The 25,210-nt window shown below is 46.1% G+C and overlaps 1 protein-coding gene across 4 annotated transcripts; it reads right to left on the bottom strand.

Moving 5' to 3' along the window:
• Positions 1-5,731: 5,731 nt before the first annotated feature.
• Positions 5,732-19,738, bottom strand: DYRK3 (dual specificity tyrosine phosphorylation regulated kinase 3). 4 transcript variants are annotated; one of them, XM_019477296.2, is made up of 3 exons: positions 19,589-19,738; positions 18,443-18,558; positions 5,732-12,663 (listed from the first exon to the last, which is right to left on the bottom strand). In XM_019477296.2, exons 1-3 carry the CDS (start codon positions 19,629-19,631, stop codon positions 11,092-11,094), a joined length of 1,731 nt encoding a protein of 576 aa, XP_019332841.1. In that variant the 5' UTR covers positions 19,632-19,738; the 3' UTR covers positions 5,732-11,091. The 4 variants fall into 4 exon arrangements, with proteins under 4 accessions (XP_019332841.1, XP_019332843.1, XP_019332842.1 ...); XM_019477298.2 differs by lacking the exon at positions 19,589-19,738 and adding an exon at positions 18,882-19,554; XM_019477297.2 differs by lacking the exons at positions 18,443-18,558; positions 19,589-19,738 and adding an exon at positions 14,005-14,955.
• Positions 19,739-25,210: the final 5,472 nt, after the last annotated feature.

Raw genomic sequence — 25,210 nt, 5'->3', positions numbered from 1 at the left:
TCGCAGCAAAGGGGTCCTGGGCTTCAAAATCAATCAGGTCCTAGCTGTGCATAGACTCTCCTACTGCTCCAGGGCTTGTGCCATCAACCAAGCCATTGGGTCTGAAGTGTAAGGGCCCATTCGCATGGTGCTGGAGGTCAGGAGGCAGCTGGGCCACCAGTGAAGAACCATCAAATATCCCAAATTGGGCTCTTTCATCTCAAAAGGTCACTGAAAAGCAGCATGACTGCTAGAAACAAAACCAACTTCAGACATGACTGTGGAGACTGTTGTTGAAAAGAACCACCTCACCTCCCACACCCAGGCGGAAGTTTGTCAGCCCGGACAAACTTATCGCAGCGGTGAGATAATATGGCACTCCCCAGGCCTGTGTTCAGTGCTGGTCCGAGTAATAGTCACTGCAGCATTGGAGCGCCTCGCGGCCTATTGCAGTGAGGGCCAAGCTGTTTGTCTAGCATGCCACAAATTAGCCTTGTATCAGCCCCAAGCACTGCTCCAACCCTGCCCTCTGCCAGATCTGTTGCTCTGCTTTCTGCCCTATGTGCTGCTCAGCTTCCCGCTCCTTGCCCCGTCTGATGCGTGCCACGCAGAGGGGCTGCCAGTGCTACTTGTATCACATGTGCTGTATGTTGACCATGCTAGTCTTCCCAGCATCCACAGAAAAAGTAAGAGATTTGACCAAAATCAGACAGGGAAGTCTGTGGCAGATGGGAGAACTGACCCCAGGTACCTACCTGCCCCCTTTCATATCGAAGCATCACAGATCTCATTACGCACGTAGCGATAAAGTACGGCATTAACCGAATGGACAAGAACTCGTATTCTTGCAGAATGATGTACAGCTATAACTGAAGCTTTGGAAGGCTTAGAGCTGCCCTGGCTATTACTCTGAGTTACCTATTATGCTATTATAGAGGAGAAAGGGAGAACGAAATTCAGGTGCACAGGCAAGTTTTTCAGGTTCTGGCTGAGGAGAGGCTGTTCCAAATGGCTGAGCTGGAGGGAGGAAGGCTCTTTTCCCTGGCGGCAAGGAGCATGGGTGAAAGGACCCAGCAAAGCACAGGCGCTGGGAGCAAAGAGCCAAGGGAGACCTATTATTCTTGAGCACACCTGCAGACTGCGTACTGCTCTGTAGCCCCTGCCTCTAAGGATATACCATGTCTATCCCATTTTGGATAAGAGCAGACATGCTGCACAGCGTTCAACTCACTCCGTGCCAGGGGCTTTTGCTGTTCAGCACAACAGCAATGGAGACCATTTCACAAGCAATATCTATGCACCTTCCCTTTGAGGAAAAAGCTGTCTGTGCTTGCCGGGACACATTCACTTTCAACTTTTAGCTCTGGGCTGCCATTTACTTAGAGGATGAGTGCAGAGAACCGCTGGTGTACATTACTCCCCTGACCTTTCCTGTTTGATGGCATTACTGACAGCGTGTCAGTGCTCAGCGCTCCAATAGCATTTATGCCATCCATCATCACAGCCCTCTAGAGACGCAGACAGCTTGTATTATTAGTACAACTGTAACCAAACTTTGTAGCGGAGGAGCTGGACTGAAGGTGGACAACTATTTATAGACTTGGAGCTTATTGTGATTACAAATGAGCTCACGGCGTGCTCAGAGCTGTACGAGACATAAATGCAGACGGTCACTATGTACAGAAGATCGGATCAGCAACTTTGTCTTATTTGATTTCTTTATTCCCCTCACCCCAATTCTGCAACACGTATCCTTGTGATAGCCTAATGAAATGCAGCACTGGGGCTCTCATGTGCCCTTGGCTACTCAGTGGCAAACTCTGAACTCCTGCATTTCTGTTCCCTCAACTTTCCAACCTCGCCCATTTGTTTCATTCTCTTATTGCATCCTACCTGCCCTGCTGGCAGCCAGATCCCCAGGCAAGGATGACCCCTTTGTTACTTTTCCGTAGATCCCCTCAATCAAGGGCTTCCTAATCCCTGACTGTGAATCCAAGGCACCATGGCAATACAAATAAGGTATTGCACCCATTGCAATATCCTATCATATAATAGCAGCCTATGCAAAACCCCCAAAACCCAATCCAGCTCTGTGATAGCGTGCCATGGGAAAGGGGAAGTTCCTTCTGCGCTCAACCAGCGATCAGCTTGTATCATCGCAAGGATCGCGCTCACATTAATATGCAACCCATTTTTTTAAACGAGCGGATGGAATCATTTGCCTTCGTGTCCTGCAGCAGTCCGTTCCGTATGTTAATTATACAGCTCATTTCTTTAAACCTTTCCCAGTCCTATCTTTATCAGCTGTGACAGAGAATCACGTCATTGTCCGGAAAAAAAATAATCAGTTAGCTGCTTTCCACTCCTCCCGCGCTCTTAAGGCCAAAGAACACATGGATTTTGGAGCTAGCCAGAGGAATGCGAGTCCTTACATGGTTTTGCTCCCTGATACTTTGTTGTCTCTAAAGAGCTATTCTCAGCCGCTAGGAATTGGCAAAGTGATGCTGGCAAGCAGCTTGGGTGGAGGCTGCTTATCACCGAGTGCATCTTCCCTGCAGTCAAAGTGAACCAAGATGCACTTCAAGGGAAAATCCATTTGAATCTTTGCTTGAGAAATAAAAGAGAAGGGGAAAAAATGTGTTGTGTGACAGTGCCAACAATCCCTTTCTGTGATTTTGCATTAGCAGAGAGAGACCCACTAGTTTCCCAACCCCCCTTCGCTCGAGTCCCACTCCTTATAAGTTCACACTCCCATCCCAAAACTCTACGGCTGCTGGCTGCAACTATGAATAGCAAGTAGAGGCTATTCTTCTCCAGACTCCCCTTGTTTCTCACCAGCATGGGAGAGACCATAGTAGCCGAGCAAACATCTATTGTGTATCAAGCCTACCTGCTCCAAAAAATATGTATTCACACTTCTGCAACGTAACTGAGGCAAAGACAGTCCTGGACATACGTGCGCTTGGCTTTCTCTGGTCTGAATGGTTTTTAAAGCACTTTTACATTCACGTGACAGAAGAAAAAAAAAAGAAGAGCTTACCACCCATTCATCTAGAACGGGGCCAAAAGGTACCATTGCTTTTTGTTATTTAAGCTAGGAAGGCTTCAAGGTAACGTAAGGGCCAAATTTTCCTCTTTGATCCAGAGAGAACCTAGATCCACATTATGCTCCCTTCTGACATGGGAATCGAGAGCGCTTGGCTGGTTCGGGGAGGATGCTGACCTGGGCCTACAAGGTAGAAACTTAACAACCAGCAACAGACCCATTCTCACATGGTCGACATGTTCCACTTTCAAACAGCAGCTGCTGCTACGCAAGAGGGAATGATCAGACCGCCCGCTGGAGACAATGGCAAAAGGGGGTGTTCTCCGTGCAAGTTGGGTGTCATTGGACACGTACAAACCTGGACTCCTCTAGGGAAGACTTACCTGCGTCAGGACATGTTGGTAATTCTGGTTCAACTCCATAAACATTACTAACATTGGGAGAGCTAATACATGCACGAGCCTCTGGCATTTTAAATAACGTGTCTCATAACTCTAATTATAGCAAGTATAATTGGCATGGTTCTTGAAATGCCAAAGGGTCTAGCATACAACGGCTTCCAATATCACTAGCAAAGTGAAGATTAATCCTCTGGTTGAAATGTTGTCATCCCGACCAGCAGATATGACCAACATCTTCCTTAGCGCTTGGTACCTCTTCCGAGATACCTGAAAAGACGTCTAATTTTTAGATAGCAAACACTGCCCCTCCAAAATCAGGTCTCTTTCAAGCGTCTTAAGTTGGACTCCCGGATGCTGAGATCCCTCAATGAAAAATCTTGGCCCATGTGTATAAATCAGCTAGGGCTTGTTTAGAAGTAGCCTGTGATTATTTCAAAACAAGTCACTGAGCAGAAGGGACTCTGCGAAGCAATAACTTGCTTGCCGAACTGATGGCAGTAGCATTTTTAAAGCCGCTCGGTGCTAAATGACCCTGAACAGCAAGGCCTATTATTATGCAGAGGGTGAAAAGCTGAGTCCATTGAACCAAAAAGATTATTGCTAAATGGAAAAGGTAAATCTTTGCATCTTCTGCCGGTTCAGCTGAGTTACAAATATCATCTTATAACAGCTGTTTTTTCTCTTTAATAATCCAAGCTATTTGTTATTGAGTGCTTATTTTTTCCGGAGCGGAAGGAGTCTCTCTCACTGCAAATTATGGGCCAGATCGTGAACTACTACTTGAAATTGGGCAAGAAATTTATTAAAAGCACAAAGATCCAAATCTAATGCTTACCCCTCCTTAATTTTGTTTAAGTGAAGAGCTTACACCTGTTCCAATGTAGGTTTGGTATTTGAATCCCCGATTCCTTAAATGGTGGCATTAAACACAACTGTTAAAGGTGCAGCTTTGCATGTGGCAATTGCTCTGAATCACAGAACCTGAACAACAGAAATCACCGTCTTTTTGATGCAGTACGCAGGAGCACAGGAATACAGGCATACCTCAGCACTCACTGTATCTACAAACAGTGTGACAGAGCAATGCAAAAATGTTACGGGATCCTGCGCGGGAGAATATTACTTGCCTATATAAAATTGTCATTGAAAAAAAAGTGTCTAGCTGCAATTGCTGTTGGTAGAGAAATGAAACAGGAATGAGGAGCAAAACTAAACAGGTCTGAATATGCCAAAGCATGCATTTGGGAACAGATTTAGGATTGTAAATATTTTTTTTGTCCTTAAAAAGTCATCCCATGGTGTTAAACGATGAAGAATCCACTCTCGCTCTCCAGCTTGACCGGGTCACCTAATTCAAAGCCGCCCTTAAGTCAGAGAATACACTTCTCCAGTGTAATGCAGTTGATTCAATTGGTCAAGAATTGGCAGCAAGTGATTTCATGAAGATTAACATCTTCCTTATGAAAACAAAGCCTTTAATCCTGCAGGCCATAGCTACACAGGCCTTTTTATGGGAGCGTGACTTCAACTTCAAACTATTCCACTATATAAATGGGGGAACCTACTGTACACAAATGTAAGCTTCTATAAAAAGCAAAGCTTTCTTAAGTGTCTGTTGCTGGATTTTCCTTCCAGGCTAGGGATAAGAAGGCTTTAAAAAAACCCAAAAAACTCCACTGGATCAAATGGGAAAGTGATGACTTGAGAATGCTATGGCAAAACTCCGAGATGTCCATTTACAGCACTGCTAATGAGAAGAACATTTGTCAGGCCACTCGCATTCAGCATGAGCATATTGAAGTCGTAAAGCTGTCCGCCGTATGTTTCCTCTGGCATTTCAAGGACAGCAGACATAGAAACACTGCGAAGGGAAAAAAACTTTATCAAGTCTGTGGAAAAACACAGAGAAAAAAGAAAAGATGTTTTTCAAGTTCAGAATCCAGTCAGTGATGGAGGACATTTTATTCTCCCACAATTTCAATACAGCTGGCTGCTTTCATTTGTTATTTTTGTAATGCCAGCTCATTTGATAAAGCCTCAATAACACAAAATATTTCTCCTGCTCATTTGTTCTCCTAGTTGTCTCCTTCCAAACAGAGACACATCATACTTGGCACCCTGGTAAAGATCTCTTGTAAAGGCTGAAATGTTTCGAGTGCTCTCTAGTTAGATGCCACCGAGTATAATATTTGGCAGTGCAAGTTAAGTTATACCATCTGGAAAGTATTACTGCACTTTTTTTCCCCTTTAAAAAAAAAAGAAAAGAAAGAAAAGTCAAGTATTTCTTTCAGGAACTTGCACAGCCTTTTGCTAAAGAAAATTATGTATTTATTTTTTCTTTAAAAATGAACTGAAGTACAATTTTAGGAAATATCTGTTCATTACATTTACATACATCGTTGAAAACTGACTTTTTTCCCCCAAAAAGTGTTCCTTTACAGAGAGAAAAGGGTAAGCTCACATGCACCTTAAGTGGTCTCTACAATTTCCACCATATTACACTCATCACAGTATTTACAATATTACAAAGGCTAACCTGTAAATTCTTTAGACATATTGACATTTTCGTGTGAACACTTGCAATGTATAAGAAACCCTGAATAGTAACTGGATTGCACTGAGACAGATGTAGGCTGGTAAAAATAATAAGGCACAGTACTATGAAAAGGGAACAGTTTGTTCTTTTAGCTACACAGACTTACTAATCACCCAGTTAGTTCATTCATAAGGGTTTTATTTGGGAGAAAGGAAGCACACATCATTTAAAAACAGCCAGAAGAAGGTTGGCTTGTAAGAGTCTGAAGACCCTGGATTTTTGTATGGCATGGTGGGCACCAAGATTAAGAGGCTATATTGAACATAACACCAGTAGAAGTTTGCACCAGACTAGAGAGAGGATCTTCTATGGGAAGTATGAGAGATGCATGAAACTTGCATAATTATATAAATTACATGTCCCTGATACCTTACTAAAAAGAGAAAAACGTTAAAATCTTTAAATGGCGCTTGTGGTATCCTTGGAGTACGAGAACTTGGAGCCAACGTTCAGAGTTGAAGAGCACCCATAATTCCTCCTGAAATCAGAGTGTGACCGGTACTCAGCACCTCCGAGAGAAAAAACCCTCCAACTTGCCCATCAGAAATGCTTTTTGGTGCCGAATCTGTTTTTAATCTCAGTTGTATAGTGCATAGAAGTACTGAAAATCTTTCCATATCGTTTTGGCCCTTTGCTTCCACAACAGCATTAAACTTTGCCGGGCAGAGGATTTATATCGCTCAATTAAATACAGAGCTCTGGGTGCAGAATCAGCCTTTTGCTTGTATTCATGGGATTAGTAAGACATTGCTGAGATCATCATGTATGCGCTTTACAACCAAAGCACCTGGCACGATTTTAAAAAAGGGAGGAGGATTGTGGTCTGCAGTGGGTGTCTTTAAAAAGGACCCAAGGTTTACTCAGAGGTAGTTTTAAGAGGATCGCTGCTACAAAGCACCTCTTGTGTCGATCTACCATTAAAAAGATACCAGATGGTTTTTAACAGCATCCCAGTCCAAAAGGGTCACTATCACTGTGAATTATACCAGATTTTGACTAACAGTCCCACAAAAATTGCCTTACAGTATTTAAACACCTTTTAAAAACACCTTCTGTTCAGTTTGATCCGGATTCTTCAATTGCCACAAGACCAGAGATTGTATTCAAGCTGAGTAGGAAGGAAAACTAAAAAAATACTAATGGACAACAGAACCTGCTGCATGTAGAAGGTAGCTGAAATCTTCCCACAGTAATAAGCAATCAATATAAAATGGGAAACACCACTGTCAGCAATTGGTGTTAGTAAGATCACAGCAGTAAAATAACAGAACCTTAAGTAAATGTACCTCTTGTGTAAATCCTTCTATAAGTATTATCCTAATCTTTAGTGCAAGAACGATACTTCACTGTCCCGTCACTTTGGACAACAGAGCCACGGGCTTTTCAGATTAGGTTTGGACCCCGGTGTAAAAAGTAGCAGGTCTCAGATCTGATGCTTCTTTCTTGTTATAGAGCAATTTAAATACAAAAATATTGCTAAACCAAAGGCCTACAACCCACACTTCTTAAAAGAAGATTAAAACCACACAATAAACAGCGTATGTTGTTATTTACAATACGGAGCTGACGCTGTGTGCAGGAAAATATCGTGAACATTGGAAGGAACACTTGTTTAAACAAGCTTGGGCTTATTCAGTAAAAGGAATTTAGAAGCGTGATTCATTGTTTTACTGTAAACCTTGGCAATGCCTATTTGAATTGTGCTAGAGCATCAGGTGAACGCGATTTAAACAGCAGGAGAACCTCAATAATGCCTGGGAGATTTGCCGGGTCTTGTAGATTTGCAAAGTAAAGACGATAGAGGACACTGCCGTAGCCATAGGAAAAGAAACAGAGAAAGCGGCGGTGTCCATTTATCCTGGCAAATATCAGCATTACTTCTGAACATACTAGCATGCAACGTACTAGTATTGCAGGTAGTCATATTTTTGCATGAAGCCAAACAAGCATTAGTGAGGTTCAACTGGTGAAAACGCGATCGCCTCCGGGATGTGACACTGTTGGACATTTTTGTTTTAGGTCCCAAAGGATTGCACGTGTGCCGTATCCACATGCCCTCACAAAGGGCTCGGCATTTAGAGTGCTTGCAGGACCAGGCTTCTAGTTCCCCCTTTCACACTATTATGAATTCAGATGTGCGTCCTGCTTCTGGGCTATCAGGTCAAATTTTGCTAAGAGTATAAACACGTATTAAATGATACTGAAGTCAATGGGGGTGAATGAGTGCAGGACAGAGCCAAATTTGCCCACTGACTTCTTTCTCAGAACAGAAATTTACCTGTCAATATAGCAGAAATCCTCTAAAATCACCAACATCGCCCTTCCTGTCTGTTGTGATACTGGGACACAGGCACGGTTCTAGCCAAGTACTTAAACACAGTCCTGTTTTTATATATATGAGTAGTCCTAGATGAACTGGACTCATGCTTAAAGCTAAGCATATGATCAGGGGACCCTGCCAAATCAGGGTCAAGGTGTTTCTGCCTGCCATTGCTTTGTTTGCCATTTTGCAATGCCGGAAGGCTCATTTGTACCAGGAAAAGAGTGAGGAGGGGAAGAAAAAAAATCATTCAAGTCTCTCTTATTCATCAAGATGCTACATATATATTCAAGATGATGCTAAAGCTGCAGACATCCTCTAGCATGTCTAAAAATATGCCTGCCTAATGTACCTATAAAAAAAACTTTTGCCTTGCCAACTGAAGAAACTGTTCGCGAGCTCCTAGGAAGTGGAACAGGAACAGACAAGGATCGTATGCCATGGCTTTTGGGAGCCGTTAACTGTGTATGGCTAAATGCTGGCCTGTATTGCCTTACCACAGCTAGTAAGCAGGCTGTGTAGACACTTGTGTAGAAAGTGTAGACACTTGGACACTTGTGTAGAAAGGCGACTCAACAAAACATAAAAAGTATGTACTGTAGAATACTTAACAGGGCCAAGTTTCTTGGGAAACTCTGGAATTTAGAATCAAATACACATATTTGTTCAACTTGAGCTCTGTCACTTTATCAGCCAGTTTCAAGGCGTTTGCTATTGATCGTGATCCAAAGCCCAAGCTGGACAAGCTTTATCCTGGTATTCTGACACGCTTTTAACCTTACAGACCCGGGCCCCTGATCCAACGCGCCATTGATGGATGTAAGTAAACACAGGAATGAGAAAGTGCACCGTACATCACCTAACGAGAGCCTTGGATTTAAAATGTTTGGTCAATTTATTTTGTCGGACGCACCAATCGCTCCACTGATTGTGTAACCAGGAACTTCCCTGTCCTACCATAAAAAAAAAATCGCTACAGAGAAACTCATTAAATTTAAAATCCTGGGCTCATAAAAAAGCTCTAAATTGCATTTAAAACTGTGTTCAAGCACTTGGAAAGAGATCAGATGTTTTTGTAACTCAGCTCAGACCATGTGGCTACATGGATTAACAGTTTCAGCAAGTTGTGCTGCTGTCTCTATTGATCACAATGCCATTTCATTTCTTGGCAAGGAAGGGGAGAAATGGGGAAGAGAGAGAGAGAGACAAAAAACTGTGGCCAGGTACAAACATCGCACTTTTACCAGTGATCGCAAACAGGTTTATAGTACCCATAAAGGAGCAGAAGGTCAGTTTACACACAGACTGGTTTTAAAATGGCAGAACCCGGTCTAAGATTTGCCGTCCCCACCGAAGGGCGAACGTGTGCTCTGTTCGCCACCCATCTAAACTACACCGCTCACAGAAAACCATGTAACTTTGATTGATTCCACTTTGGGCTTTTTGAATGTCTGTACCTAGCCTTTATGTATATCTGAAGCATGCAAAACAGCAGTTGAGGCATCACCCTCTCAGAAATACCCGAGAGGTCACAACTTGAAAGGAAGTCATTTTTCCCCACGCGCTGTCTCGTTTCAAGACACTAATCTGCTTAGATGGTTTAACCTGCGTTTGTCAGGTATTTGAGAGATGACATTTAGAAAGGTTTCAGACCATTCCTTCAACTACTAGTCTTATCCCATACACAGCCTCTCACTATAGTCCTGGCCCTTAAAAATTCGCCTTGCTTAGCAGGAAAGGAGCATCTGTTTTTTTAAGAAGCAGCTCAGTGTAATCCAATGGAATGCACCCTGCAGGACAAAAAGGGATTTTAAAAGGACAGGATTGCAGACATTTCTCTAAGGCAGCCTCCAATAGCAGGGGTGCTTGTTTTTAGGATGGGCATTTTCAGTTGGGGAGGGACGGAGAAGGAATCACTTGGCCAAAATACACGCTTGAATTTAAACTCCAACCAAACAGGATTTGAGCAACTTGTGCTTAATGCTGTGGGCCACATTCTGCTCTTAGGTGCACCCAGACACCCTTCAATGGGAGCAGCATATACATGTCTTTATGTACAATTAACATGTCCCCAAATGCCTGTAGGCTCCTTTGAACATCCCAGCTTAAGATATTTAGGTGCCTATCTCCTTCGGTGCCTTCTTCCCTTGGTCTCCTTTGAAAAATCCCAGCCACCATGGGTTAAGGGAAAGCAGGACAGAACAATCACATTGTTAAAACATAAATGAGCAGCTTGCTAGCGACCTTCCAACCTCTCAGATTAAAACACTTGCTCTCTGGACAGTGGATCTGCAACCTCTTCCCTCAGGTTCAAAAATTCATTTGCAAGTTAAAACAGAAAGCAAAGGTCCTTCTATCCAAGAGAACAGCAGCATTTTAAACCTAGTTTGCCTGCTGTCAGTGCCAAACCATCTGCTGACTGAACTGGCCCTGATAAGAAATGCTCTGACTTGTTGTTTTTTTTATGAAACTCAAACCAACCTGGTACATCTGTTAAAGCATGTCACTGCGCTGAGCCAAACAGATGTGCTGACCTATCAAGCGATGCCGTACGCACCACGTTGCAACTGAAACAGCTTGATAAAACAATTAGCCCTTGAAATGTTTACATTTCGACTTTTGCTAAACAAGATTTAGTGCTTAGGAAAAAGGAAAGCCATTAAAAACCTCCGCATTTCACCACCTTACAGACTACTAGGAGGAAAATTAACACACAAGGTATGGAACTCTGGAAGTATGTCGTTCTCCATTAACTGACCAGTTTTGGTAGCACAGTGCATAGAGGTATACTGCCATTGGAGTCAGATGCTAAATTGGCCCTCAACTTGTTTGCCACGCCAACTACGGGAGGCAACTTGGAACCAATGCCTGGGAAAGAGCTTGTGTAGTTCGATATCCGTTTACTCGAGGTTTTATCAGTGCTGGGGGGCTTGGGCGTTCGTTTGCAAATCCAAGGATGTCTTAAAGCTTGACTTGGAGTCATGCGTGCAGAAGGATCCCAGCTAAGACATTCTTTTAAGAACTCTATAAAAAAGGGGTCGTCACACCCTTTCAGTGCTGTCACCCAGTCTTTGTTGCCTGGAGCACCCCGCATTTTGCCCCTGCGTGACCTGCTGCCATTGAGGGTTACTCTTCCGTCCGCATGCGTCGTGACCGTGCAGTAGCGAGGATGACCCTTGGAGTTGATGAAGTTCTTGGCTCGCTTGGATTGATCCAAGAGCTTCTGAGGAGGCATTCCAAGCAGTTCCATCATGCAAGCCAGCTGATCTCCCTCATCCTCGCCGGGAAAGAGAGGGTATCCAGTCAGCAGCTCCACCAGAATACAGCCAAAACTCCACATATCAATAGGCATCCCGTAGCGACTCCCCAGAATGACCTCTGGCGCCCTATAGAACCGAGACTGAATGTACGTGTAGACTCTTTGGTGCTCGAAGCAGCTGGACCCAAAATCAATCACCTTGATGCCACTCCGCCCTTGCTGTTTCAGGAGGATGTTCTCCGGCTTCAAGTCACAGTGTATGATTTTGTTTTTATAGAGCGCGTCCAAACATTGCAGTATCGAGTGGGCAAACTTGCGTACCAGCTGGATGCTGAACCCCTGAAACTTGTTTCTTTTGATCAGTTCATACAGGTTCATGCTCAGGAGCTCAAAGGTCATGCAGATGTGGTTCCGAAAGGTGAAGCTTTCTAGCATGTGGATAACGTTCATGCTGCCAGTCTTATCCTGCTTCTTGAGATGCTCCAAAATGCGGATTTCTTCCGCAGCTTGACGGTGGAATCGCTTCTCATTGCGAACCATCTTTAAGGCCAAATGCTGGTGGAGTCTATGGTCATAAACTTTAGCCACTTGCCCAAAGCTGCCCTTCCCGATGATTTTAAGGACTTCGTAGCGGTAAGCAAGATGGTCATGAGGCACGTGAATGTAACTACCTTGGTCGTCATCGTACCCTCCGTTGTTAGGCCCTCCAATGACCCCTTGCCTCTTTTTTGCATTCGGACCCACAAAGTAAATTTCAGAGAAGTTCAATATTTCTTGCTGCTCGTAGGCAGACAACTGATGTTTATACTGTTTCAGTGCTTGCTCTGGAGCCTGAGCGACAGGTTTATGTGTTTTTGATGAACTACCGCTAGATTTGGCTGTGCCTAAGCTGTCTGTGCTTTTATCTTTCGTCAGGGCAGGAAGAGATCTTTCGGACCCACTGATCCCTGCAGACTGAAGAGTACTGCTCCTTCTGTTTCCAGAGTCCTCAAATAATTGCTCAACTTTGACCTGGCTTCCAGTCAGGGGATGATCCTTCATTGTGAGTTTGTTGCTAGTGACCTGTGGGAATTAAAACAAAAAAACACGACACAAGAAAGATTAAATGTTGGGTTTTTTTAAATGCACAGGACAAAATGTAACAATACCACCTACAACAAAGTGCTGTCATTCAGCAAGAGTTTTACATTTATTTTCAGAGCATGCATCTATTCGACAGCACACAGTTACCTTAACCAACCGGAGTTACATGCCTGCCATACACAGGGACGCAAACAAAATGCAATGGACTTTTGAAGATGTAATGAGCACCAATACACCATACCTTCATGGCATCTGACAAAGTAGGCTGTCGCCCAAAAAAGCTTATGCCTTTCGGATTAAGTCTGTAAGGTGCCACCCTGCCCTGCTTTCCCCCATGTCTTCAGAGAAGGTACACCTTAGGCAGCCATTCCCCTAAGGGCAAAATGCCTATCCTTACTCGCATGCATCCAGCCAGAAGAAAAGCACTGCAGTTCAGCATGGCCACATTTAGCCTCATAGCACGACACAGGGAGAGATGCAGCTTGCAGCTGTCTGAGATGTGCAATCTAGCTTGAACATATGAAGACTATTCTGTGGACAAGAGTACAGAGGGGAAAGACAAAAGAAAGAGTGTAAACAGGACACGGGTGGGGAAACCAGGACAGACAATGACTAGGAGGACTGAAAACACAGGGATGAGAGGAGGAGAATGACAAAGCACGATTCGGTGATGAGCAATACCCAGCGTGCCCAGCCAGTAGGGTTACTCAAGTGTATTCAAGACCTTATTGCGGAGGCGTAATCAAGAATACCTGCGTTAATCCGCTTCTCTGCAGTCCTCTAGGTCAGACACCACCATTCCCACTCACTGTTCTAAGTTAATTTGGGCTTAAATAGCTTCCCGTCTACCAACAGAAAAATATAAATAGTAGGAAAGCGGCATTGTGAAATAGTCAAGGCTTGTCATTTTTTACAAGTTTCTGAATGAGCAACCGCTGAGCCTCCGGAAACTGTTCCTCCCTTACGACATCCATGCCCTCCCTCAGGAATCCCCCCCTTCTCGATTCACCACGGCTCCACACTGCGAGGAGGCAAGAGGTGTTACTTTCCTCTGTGCAACCCTGAAGAAGTCACGACTAGCGCGGCAACATCTGTTTCCCATTCTGTCTTTTCATCTCAAAATAAAGATGTAAGACATGTGCCAAACCCAATCCTTGGAACTGAAATAACTCCTCGGGAATCAAGCAAAAATATAAATAAACCTGGAGATCCAGAGCAATAAAACCCAATTCCTTTTTAGCTACATACAACCCACCATCTCAGCGCAGTCAGTAAATAAAGGGGAATGACTATTCTAGCCAAAAGCCACCAGACACACACCTCTTTCTGTAAAGATCCAGCTGGTTGGTGCTGCACTGAACCATTAGGTCTTGCTTCGTGGCCCAGGACCATAAAAATGCAAGCTGCCATTTAAATCATTGGTGTTCAGACCCCTGGGATCTTCTGTTCAAAGTCCTGCTACCCAGGGCTGTGCCTGTCCAGAAAGGCCAGCAGCGCATAGCTAAGAGACACACCTTTCCAGGAAATCACTAAAAAACCGATAACCTAGAGCAAACACTTTCTTCTTTTGAGCCTGTGGGCGAAGTGCTGAGATAAAGAGTGACAGATGTTGTGGGGGCTGAATAAAAAGCTCTTCTCATCAAACAGATCAAAACTTTAAACTCACAAATGAACAGAGTGTCCAGACTTGGCACAAGGTTCTGGGGGCTTGGGTTTTTTCATTTTCTTTTAAAGATGTCTGAAAAACTAGTCTCTTCCTTTGGAGGGGAAATCTTATGCAGCCAGGTCTATTTACCACTTCCACTACCAAATTTGGACAAAGGCCATAAACCCGGTTCTTGAAAATTCACCTCTGCTAGCCTTTTAGGGTATTCTTCATATAAGAACTGGCGTTATTTAAATTAATTCACCATTTTGGGCAGGGAGGATTTGTAGGGGCCGAGAAGCTATGGGCCACTGCATTATACATCATCTTCCATTGTGCACTGGCCAGTTTTTTGGCTTTAAAAAGGTTCCTCAGAAGCTCATCAGGCTTCCTGGGGATATAGTCAGAAACGTTTCTTGGTGGGAGGACAACAGCAGCCACTTGAGAGTCCACTGTAGATACAAGTTTCAGGCGCTTGAAACACTTTACTGGGTGGGTGGTTAAGCCCACTAACTTTCCTTGGCTTTTTTAAGGGGAAGACATTTTCACACACGCACACACACACACACACACACACACACTCAACCTTTTGGGAAAAGTTCAGTATTTTGCTTGCAGTGTGACGTCCCTTGGACACTCTTCCCACAGAGAAATAACTGGAAACCAGGCTGAAAAACAAGATCGGGAACTTCCTCTAAAAATATTCAAACACTTTTTAAAAGAGATGAAAAATCTGTGGTTAATTTTTCCAGGGTGCTTTGGTGAAGGTGCAAAATTGAAGCATTTCAGAGCTACCTAGACCAGCACACTGTTCCTCACACCCTTGGGTAGCCAAGGTCAAGGGTCCTTCCTGAGCTTGCCTGGACTGAGCTGCAGTTCTGCTCATGAACCACTCAGCTGGGTGCTCCTCTGAGCTCCCATTTCCAGGCAGTTCCCACTTACTCCTTTCTCCCTCCCCTCTCACATCCAAAATGCACTCCTGAAAAATGATTAACGAAAATGTTAATGCAGTGCTTTACCCCTTGCAAAGACAAATCCATCCGCTAGCTTGTATTTACATCTCTCACTAATATGTTGCCCTGTGGGTGCCTCATGTTCCATCTCCTACAAAGCAATCAAGAGGCCCTAGAATACAAATTATCAGCTTTACTTTATTGTTCTGGACACCAGAAGCATCCAGGAGCCATGCCAAAACACAGACCCTCAGGGTCCCACACACCCTTCTGTTACAGTGTTATAATTAGAAACTAATCCAACAGTCTGATTAAGTACTAGAATTACTACACAAAGCATGGTATAATTCTTCTCCAAAATCACCACTCACTTCAAGGGACACCAGCAAGTCACTTCACCATAACAGTTGAGAGCTGAAAAGAAGGGGATAGAGAGGCATATAAAGCCTAAACAGAAATGTCTGCATCAAACAGGGCTAAATAACCCCGGAGTGCTATTCACCTAAGCAGCTTGTGCAAATGCTCAGGAATTAGAAAGTGGATGATGAAACTGGACTAGTCGGTCTCAGAGTTCAACTGAATGACACGCAGGAAAAAAAATGGGAAAAGATTAAAAAAATCTTTTTGATGCCTTATTGTGTTATTAGTGAGGAGGAAAGGGTTTAAATAAAAAAACCTCAATAGCCAATATTTCCCCTTTCATCCAGACAATGGTGTTTGTAAAAAAAGACTCACACTGTTTTCACGATCACATGCAGTAAGGTTTCATTAAAAATATTCATTCTCCCTCATTTACCAACTGTGTGAATTATCCTGAAGTGTACTGGCAATTTATACTATTATAGCTACAGGGGGGCGTGATGCTACAGCACACACTGAGCAGTTCACAAAAGGCATCCCATTTTAAGGCTCTTCCCTTACATTCAGTTTAGCATATAAAACACCCGCCAGGGCGGATCGTTTTAGCAACAGAGGAAGGATTGTTGCACGTCTGTCAGGTATCTGGCCTGATTCAATGCATCTCCATGGCAGCCCCGCTTGGCAGAGCTCCGATAGAGCAGCCCTTTGTACCTGGGTAGGTGAATCGAGCACCACAGCTTCAAAACACACTGCACAAAATGGATGCTATTTATGGCTCAGATTTCCTAAATATCTTCAGCAAGTCAAATGCGTTGCTTGAGTCAGTCCCAGTATCAACACCCCAAAGTGTGCCAACTACACTTCATCTTGAAGAGGCTCAAGCATAACACTGCTTCTAAATGTGAGCTATATGGGAGCAACACTCAGCCTACTAATGCTGCGCCAGGGAGCAAATGTCTCATAACCGTAAAGGAGTCTTCTTCGGTCTGTAGGAAAGCCAGAGTTCACCTTTCCTGACAGCCCCCTCTCAACAAAATGAATCCCCTTCTTTTCTGGATCTGAAACCCTGTTTTTTCCCATGGGTAACATGACTCGAAGGCAGCAGGGCATGAGGGAAGATTGAATGTTAGTCCCCAGAAGCAGAAGGAGTATTAGGCAAAGGGGCCACCTGACTGTGGCAGACTGCAGGATGGGTCAGTCTGCACTTGAACTCAAGAGGCTCCGATCCAAAGCAGATGACTGACTACTGAACAACACGTCAGCTGTCTTCAAACAGCTTCCTCCTAGGAACCAGGGACTGCATAGTTTACTTTGTCCATAAATTTGCTGTTAGCAGCCAAGAAACCTGACTGACAACACAAGTGATATGCTGCAGGAAGACTTTGTTAGACTTGTTCCTCGCACTCAAAACAAACACTCTTGAATGAGGAGGAAACAGCTAATCTGTCTCCAAAATGTTTTGCCATTTAAGTGTTTCTACTATCACTTTTACAAACTCAAATAAAATTCTAGTCCCTCAAAGGCTTCTGGTTACTGTCCACAGCCGAGACACGATGGAAAGCCAGTTGTACGTATCAGTCTCCCAACTCTAGTGTAAAGTTTTATACTTCAAACCCAGAAAATTTTGAAAGGGGCCAAATCACTACAACCTCCATGTGATACAGACAAAATACAGATGAAGGAGCAAGGAAGAGCTGCGAATCAGAAGCAAAGCACCGACATGGTTATGTTTGCCACGTGCTCTGGTAGTTCCACTCTGCTGATTTCAATTCAGGTATGGCTACATTACGAGATAAGTATAGCGCTCGCTATCGCCAAGGGACTGCACAACCACCAATCATTTAAGGAATTAAAGAGAGCACTACTGTCCTCTCATATCTATGTACTCAAAAAAATGGCACATGCACGCACACAGCCGTCTGCTTAGCGAAGGGTACAGGACAAATGAATTGCTAGCATCAGCTGCCATAACCATATTGCCTCACAACATGTTTGTTTCCAAATTGGCCTCTTATTCCGTCCCATTTCTCCGTGCTGGCTTTTAACCACAGGCCTTGAGGAGTGGAGGCTTCACTATAAAACTTAGGCCAGGATGCAACACAAGCCAAAATGCATTTAAAGACAGTATTACAATGAGACTGTTGCACAGCTGAATCTGATTGCTCCAGCCCAGCTGAAACAACTTAGGAATGGACCTCATGATGCAAAACTTCTGCTCAAAACAAAAATGTACAGCCACTATAAAAATAGAAGTCAAACATATGAAGTCTAGGAAGTGCTCTTTTGCTACCCATTACAGTGGTGGATAATACCAGAGCTCCCAGAGGGGTTTACATTTCTATATGACTTGAGGGGAGGGAGGGAGGTACAAGCCACACAGAGCCTTTGGTTGCTGTCCATAGAGACTTATTTCCAAGTATTTTCACGTGAGAAACTAAATGGACATATGCCATCGTTACAGTACAACACAGCTGTGGAGTAACAGACTGCCATATTTATCAACGTGTGATGTGCAATGGCATGAAGGTCTTGACAGTTTGTAAACTAATTTTCTTGATCAAAGTAGGAAGGCTGGATTTTAAAGTAGGTTTTTGCCAGAGTGGTCTAGGAAATTCAGTGCAGACCACAATACTAGGGTATTATCCTTTTTATGCTACTTAGGAAAGGCTATCGTGCTAATCAGCTGTTACAGGGTTTTAATGCTAGGTCTACTTATTTATTGCATACAGTGAGATAGGTAACTACTTAGTTGATATCATTATCACATAGCCTGAAATACAGAAGATTGCAAATTACTTACGTTAGATCTGCCAAGTGAAGGAAGTCCGGACGGACTGTGTTCTTCATTTGCGGGGTCTTGGTACCTGATCTGATCTATTCTCATGTAAGAATCGTACAATCCGTCTCCATATCTGGCTGGAAACATCACATATGCAAGGCAGTTATTCACAACAGTTAGAAGTTTTTTTTTCTAATTAAGACATTTGGCTGAGTTTCAGTTCATTTTCAATAAACTTGGGGCTTTGCTTAGATTCTCTTCTTTTTTTTTATCATTTTCAATGCAAAACTATTCTTTAAGGAACAAGAATGATCCTAGGCAGAGGGCTCCTTTTCCATCCTCAAGCAGTCAAACTATCCTGTAAAAGCGACATGCAGCAATCAAGCTCAATAAATTTGCTGATATTAACACCAATCAGCAAGCGAGAGAGACAGAGAGAGGAAAAAAAAAAGACACACACCATGGGGGGAGCCACCAGACTTTTCGTTTGTCCAGTAACTGCCAAATACCAGGACTGCGCTTTAAAAAAAAATAAATAAAAAAAAGTGTCTGAAGCCATTAACATCGCAATCTCACAACACTGATCAACTGATACCTTAAAAATATTGCCAGAGCATTTGTTAAACCATCAAGTACTGCGTTTCTATGAAAATAAGACGGCGTTTCTTATACCAGGAACGCTTTGCTCTAAAAAGTGTAACCCCCCCAGCTCTGTCACTCCCTCCGAGGAGCTGAGACGGCAACCCTGGCCGCCGAGCAGAAAATGACATTATTTTTTTTAAATCCCCAATTCAAGGCCAAAAAATCCGCCGGGTTCCCTTCGCTCCCCGCCCCGAACACGCTCGTTCGTGGCACGCCGCATTGTCATTTTGCCCACCCCAAGGGGGTCTCGCATCGGGAAGCTCCTCCAACTCCATCCCAGCTGTGCAAGGACCCCCCTCCTCTGCGAGAAACCCTTGCGTAACATCTGGACCGCCCAATTTGGGGCTCACGGCGGCTCTGACCCTTCTGGGCCGCGTCCTGGTCCCTCGGCGGTGCTTTTCCGGGGTGGGGAGCGACTCCGGATAAGGGGACCCCTAATGTGAGCAGATCCCAAGCAGAAAGGGAGCAGCTGGGGCTCCCCGGGAAGCAGGGCCCGAGGGACAAAGGCCCCGAGCATCCCGGTACCTGTGGCCAGGGGCCCCTCCGCCTTCCTGCTCAGCAGCATCATGGCCGGGGGCGCTCGGCTGGCAGCCCGGCCGCCCCATCCCCTGCACACTGCCGGGAACACGTTCCCTGCCCGGGCAGGCGGCGTCTGCGCCCAGCCCGAGCCGGCGGGGGAAGGAGGGGAAGGGGGAGGAGAGACACAAAGCAGGCGGCTGCTTCCCTTCCCTTCCTTTCCCTTCCCCGCCCCGAGCCAGCCTCCTCCCGCAGCATCCCCAGACCGGACCCTGCTGCCTGCAGCGGCTGCACAGCACTGCCTTGAAATGCCACCGGGACAAGCCGCAGGCCTGGCACGGCATGGCATGGCACACATCTCGAACATGCCCCCTGGCACGGCGCAGACCTGGCACCCAATGCAGTGCAGACCTGGCGCCCAAACCTGCCACTCACCAAGGCGCAGACTGTGCATGTGAACCTGTCACCTGGCATGGCATGGACCTGGCACCTGGAGCTGCCCCCTGCCACAGCACAGACCTCACGTCCGAACCTGTCCCCCTGGCACAGTGCAGACCTTGCACCCAAACCTGCCACCCAGCACGGCACAGACCTCGCCCCTGAACGTGCCCCCTGGCACAGAGCAGGCCTTGCGCCCAAACCTGCCACCCAGCACGGCACAGACCTCGCCCCCGAACCTGCCACCCAGCACAGCACAGATCTTGCGCCCAAACCTGCCCCCTGGCACAGAGCAGGCCTTGCGCCCAAACCTGCCACCCGGCATGGCACAGACCTTGCACCCAAACCTGCCGCCCAGCGCGGCATAGACCTGGCGCCTGAACCTGCCCCCTGCCACAGCAGAGACCTCACATCCAAACCTGTCCCCCTACCATGGTGCAGACCTTACACCCAAACCTGCCCCCTGGCACAAAGCAGACTTCGCACTCAAACCTACCACCCGGCACAGCACAGACCTTGTGCCAAACCTGCCCCCCGGCACAGCACAGACCTCGCACCCGAACCTGCCACCAGGCCAGTAGCAGTGGCCAATGTCCTGCTTCCATGAACGGTTGTCAATAGGCGCTTGAGAGAGAGTAGAAGCTGTGCAACAGAGGAAGGCAACTGCCTCAGTCTCTTCCCATCCTTCCTGACCCCAAACGTGGCATCATTTAATTCGAATGATTATAGGACTCATGCGACAGTGTCTTTGGATTATTTGTGCCCCGTGTGTTGTCAAATCAAAGGGGGGTGTGACTGCACCCCCGCACCCTTCTGGATCTGCTCCTGTATATTGACATCCTTAGCACAGAGGTAGGATGGCCCCGTGGGCAGGGTGTTAATGGAGAGTGGAGTTCAGATTGCAGACGGAGCAGGACCTGGACAAAACACTGGGCTGGGTGCACCCCAGCTGCGCTCTGCCTGCCGTGATGCACCAGTGCAGGGTTTTCACCCTGGTTAGACTCTAGCCCTTCTCTGGGAAAACGTCTGCTCTTAGTTTCTACTGATCTTTTTTAAAATAATAGGGCAATTCTTGGCTAATAGAGCAATTCTTCTGTTGCAACGGGCTCACAAAGGCCAGGCCTGGTCAGAATGTTTTGATAGTCTGGGTTCCTATCCGAAAGTGAATCACATTTGCACTCCTAACAGTGCTAACCTAGCTGTGCCACTGCACTCCTGAAAGGATCTTGCAACACCTGGTTGAGAATCACTGCACTAGCGCAGGCCTTCTTACTGCACTCGGACGGGCTAGAAAGGCTGCAATTTGCCCAATACATGCACTCAGGGGAGCTCAGCATAAGCAGTGCTCACGAACTACAAGCACTGCCTTCCCTGAGCCTTTTCCCATTTCACTGAGGCGCCTTTCCTTGTCCTTATCCTTCCAATGTAGGCTATGAAATTGATAGGGCCAAGTCAGATCAGGGCTTCTTCAGAGGCCCTGAAATGGAGGGCTCAAGAGTCAATCTCACCTCCAAGTAGTAGTTACTGTACCGAGTCGACAGCAAGGCAAGGAGTTCCTATGCCCGTAGCTATTCATGCACTGGCAAAATGCAGAGGGTGTGGGCTGGGATTGTGCTGCTATAACTGCACTTTTGCTGGAGTGATTTATTCTAACCCCTCCCCTATCCCAACCAAATCTATTATATTGGCAAATGTGTAGGTTTGCTGGCCTGCCTGTCTATCTATGCTAGCTACAGCTACACTTGCAAGTACAACTATGGCAGAGAGCAATCACATCTCAGTGCCCTTCTAACCACCATCACTATGGCAGCAAAGCTTGCAGTGGCCTTTGGCAGAGGCCTTAGTAGTCTGGCTGTCCATATGTCTTTGTTGTCTGGAAACAGGTAGGTTTATTACTACAAGGAAGCAAATGCCTGTTTGTTTTCCCACTGCGGGAATATACTAGCGGCTGGACTCGATGATCTCATGAGGTCCCTTCTAGCCCCCTATGAAACTGGGGACCAGGCACTGTGTGGCTGTGCCAGGAGGTAAAGGAGATATGGTTACCATGAGATGGTGGTACATTGCTATGACTCAGTTTCCCATCTTTAAAATGAGGACAGAAATAGTTCCCTCCTGGTGAGGATAGATGCAAATAATCTAGTAAGGCACTCAGATACTTTAGGAGTGGGGGCCATAGATGTGCCAAAGATAGACAAAAGGTTTTAAAATAGACAATACGTGTAGTGTATTTGTAAACGGGTACAGCCCTCCTAAATACAAGTCTGACCAAAAAAAGACTAATGCTGGTGTTTCCAAAGTGAGGCCTACAGGCAAAATACAGCCCACAAGCCCTTTTGATACAGCCCAGTGCCCAGGGATGTAACTTTGGGAGCCCCTCCTCCAGTGAATGTCCTGCCTCCCCATCCTTGGCTCAGGGCTGGTTGTGTTGCAAAGAAAAGCCTCAGAGCCACCTGGTGTCAGTAGCAGAGATCACAGCCCTGCCCATGTTCTCCGGGGATGTGCTTCACTTCCTGCACCACATCTTCAAGTAGGCAAGCGTCCATCCTTCTGGATCATGGTGCGTGCAGGAGAGGTCACCAGGACCTTGGGTGTGTACACCTAGGCAGGAGTGCGGAGGAGCGAAGCCTGCCCAGACCTTCCCTCTCCGCTTTAGGTCACTGAGACCGTCTCCAAAGGCCAGACCGAGTCTGGATGTTCAATGCCTCGATGGCTGTAGTTATACACACATCCAGGAATTGAACCCGGGTCTCCTGTGTAGTGGAAAAGGATTCGACCCCTGAACCCCCACATCTTCTACCCTGAGGGGAACTGGACACACTGCTCTACACACAATGGATTTATTTTTAAAATCTTTATTTAAAGTGCGTGCCCGCTTCAGGGTTACGTTACCTTTTTTCACCGACCGCTTCAATTTTGGATGCCGTGGGGAATCAGGACTCTTGCCTCGACTTTCTAACAAAATCTCTGTTTGGGGGACCTTCAATGCCTCACTTTTCACAATGAGCAAAGTTAAGCAATTGGAGAAGGGGTTTCCTCCCCAAAAAGATTAGGGTTTTACGTTGTCACCGCTGAAGAATCCAATGCGAGTTTGCTGTCTGGTCAATATAGAGAAGCCTGTATTAAACGTGGTCTTTGCAACAAGCAGTTGCAAATATTTCTCCTGAAAGACAATAAGAGATCTGAAAAGTCATCAGCCTGCATCAAACACAGTATCTCCCCACACACAAGTGCGCCCATTTCCCCACACACAAGTGCACAGTATTTGCCCACACACAAGTGCGCCCATTTCCCCACACACAAGCGCACAGTATTTCCCCGCACACAAGTGCACAGTATTTCCCGGCACACAAGCGCACAGTATCTCCCCACACACAAGCGCACAGTATTTCCCCGCACACAAGTGCACAGTATTTCCCCGCACACAAGCGCACAGTATCTCCCCACACACAAGCGCACAGTATCTCCCCGCACACAAGTGCACAGTATTTCCCCGCACACAAGCGCACAGTATCTCCCCACACACAAGCGCACAGTATCTCCCCGCACACAAACACACAGTATCTCCCCACACACAAGCGCACAGTATCTCCCCACACACAAGTGCACAGTATTTCCCTGCACACAAGCGCACAGTATTTCCCCGCACACAAGCACACAGTATCTCCCCGCACACAAGTGCACAGTATTTCCCCGCACACAAGCGCACAGTACCTCCCCACACACAAGTGCACAGTATTTCCCCACACACAAGTGCACCCATTTCCCCACACACAAGCGCATGGTATCTCCCCACACACAAGTGCACAGTATTTCCCCACACACAAGTGCACCCATTTCCCCACACACAAGTGCACAGTATTTCCCCACACACAAGTGCACAGTATTTCCCCGCACACAAGCACACAGTACCTCCCCACACACAAGTGCACAGTATCTCCCCACACACAAGTGCACCCATTTCCCCACACACAAGTGCACAGTATTTCCCCGCACACAAGCGCACAGTATTTCCCCACACACAAGTGCACCCATTTCCCCACACACAAGTGCGCAGTACCTCCCCACACACAAGCGCACGGTATCTCCCCACACACAAGTGCACAGTATTTCCCCACACACAAGTGCACCCATTTCCCCACACACAAGTGCGCAGTACCTCCCCACACAGAAGTGCACAGTATTTCCCCACACACAAGTGCACAGTACCTCCCCACACACAAGCGCACAGTATTTCCCCACACACAAGTGCACCCATTTCCCCACACACAAGTGCGCAGTACCTCCCCACACAGAAGTGCACAGTATTTCCCCACACACAAGTGCACAGTACCTCCCCACACACAAGTGCACAGTATTTCCCCACACACAAGTGCACAGTACCTCCCCGCACACAAGCGCACAGTACCTCCCCACACACAAGTGCACAGTATTTCCCCGCACACAAGCGCACAGTACCTCCCCACACACAAGCGCACAGTATCTCCCCACACACAAGTGCACAGTATTTCCCCACACACAAGTGCACCCATTTCCCCACACACAAGCGCACGGTATCTCCCCACACACAAGTGCACAGTATTTCCCCACACACAAGTGCACCCATTTCCCCACACACAAGTGCGCAGTACCTCCCCACACACAAGCGCACAGTATTTCCCCACACACAAGCGCACGGTATCTCCCCACACAGAAGTGCACAGTATTTCCCCACACACAAGCGCACAGTATCTCCCCACACACAAGTGCACCCATTTCCCCACACACACGCACACCCATTTTGAAGTGGGGATTATTCCAAGAAAAAAACATATGCATTTATTTGTGCATCACAATTTCCACAGAAGTCCTCGCAAGGAAAACCTGCATTTCTTTCCAACTGCTTCTGTCTGAAAAAGCATTACATCTTCTCGCTTCGTGCGCTCGGGCTTCTGCTTTCCTTCATCCGCGCAGGGCCTCGCTAAACAACACACATGTGGAAAACAGCTTTACACAAAGTATTTTATCCAGCGTCAGGCCCTGCTCCACCGAACCGGCCAGGGCAATGACTCATGTGCCTTAAAGCCTGCCGGCTGACGGCTCAATGCTATGAATTCAATTGAAGGAGCGGTGCTTATGAAAGCAGGGGTTTGGGTGCTTATGAAAGACACTGGTGAAGGGGATCCCAGCCAGGCCACGTTTCACCGACTGCTG

This window comes from Alligator mississippiensis, chromosome 14 (genome assembly GCF_030867095.1).
Source record: "Alligator mississippiensis isolate rAllMis1 chromosome 14, rAllMis1, whole genome shotgun sequence".
Lineage (NCBI taxonomy): Eukaryota > Metazoa > Chordata > Crocodylia > Alligatoridae > Alligator > Alligator mississippiensis.
The sequence above is the reverse complement of the archived record's forward strand: the minus strand, read 5'-3'. Positions and strand labels throughout refer to the sequence as shown.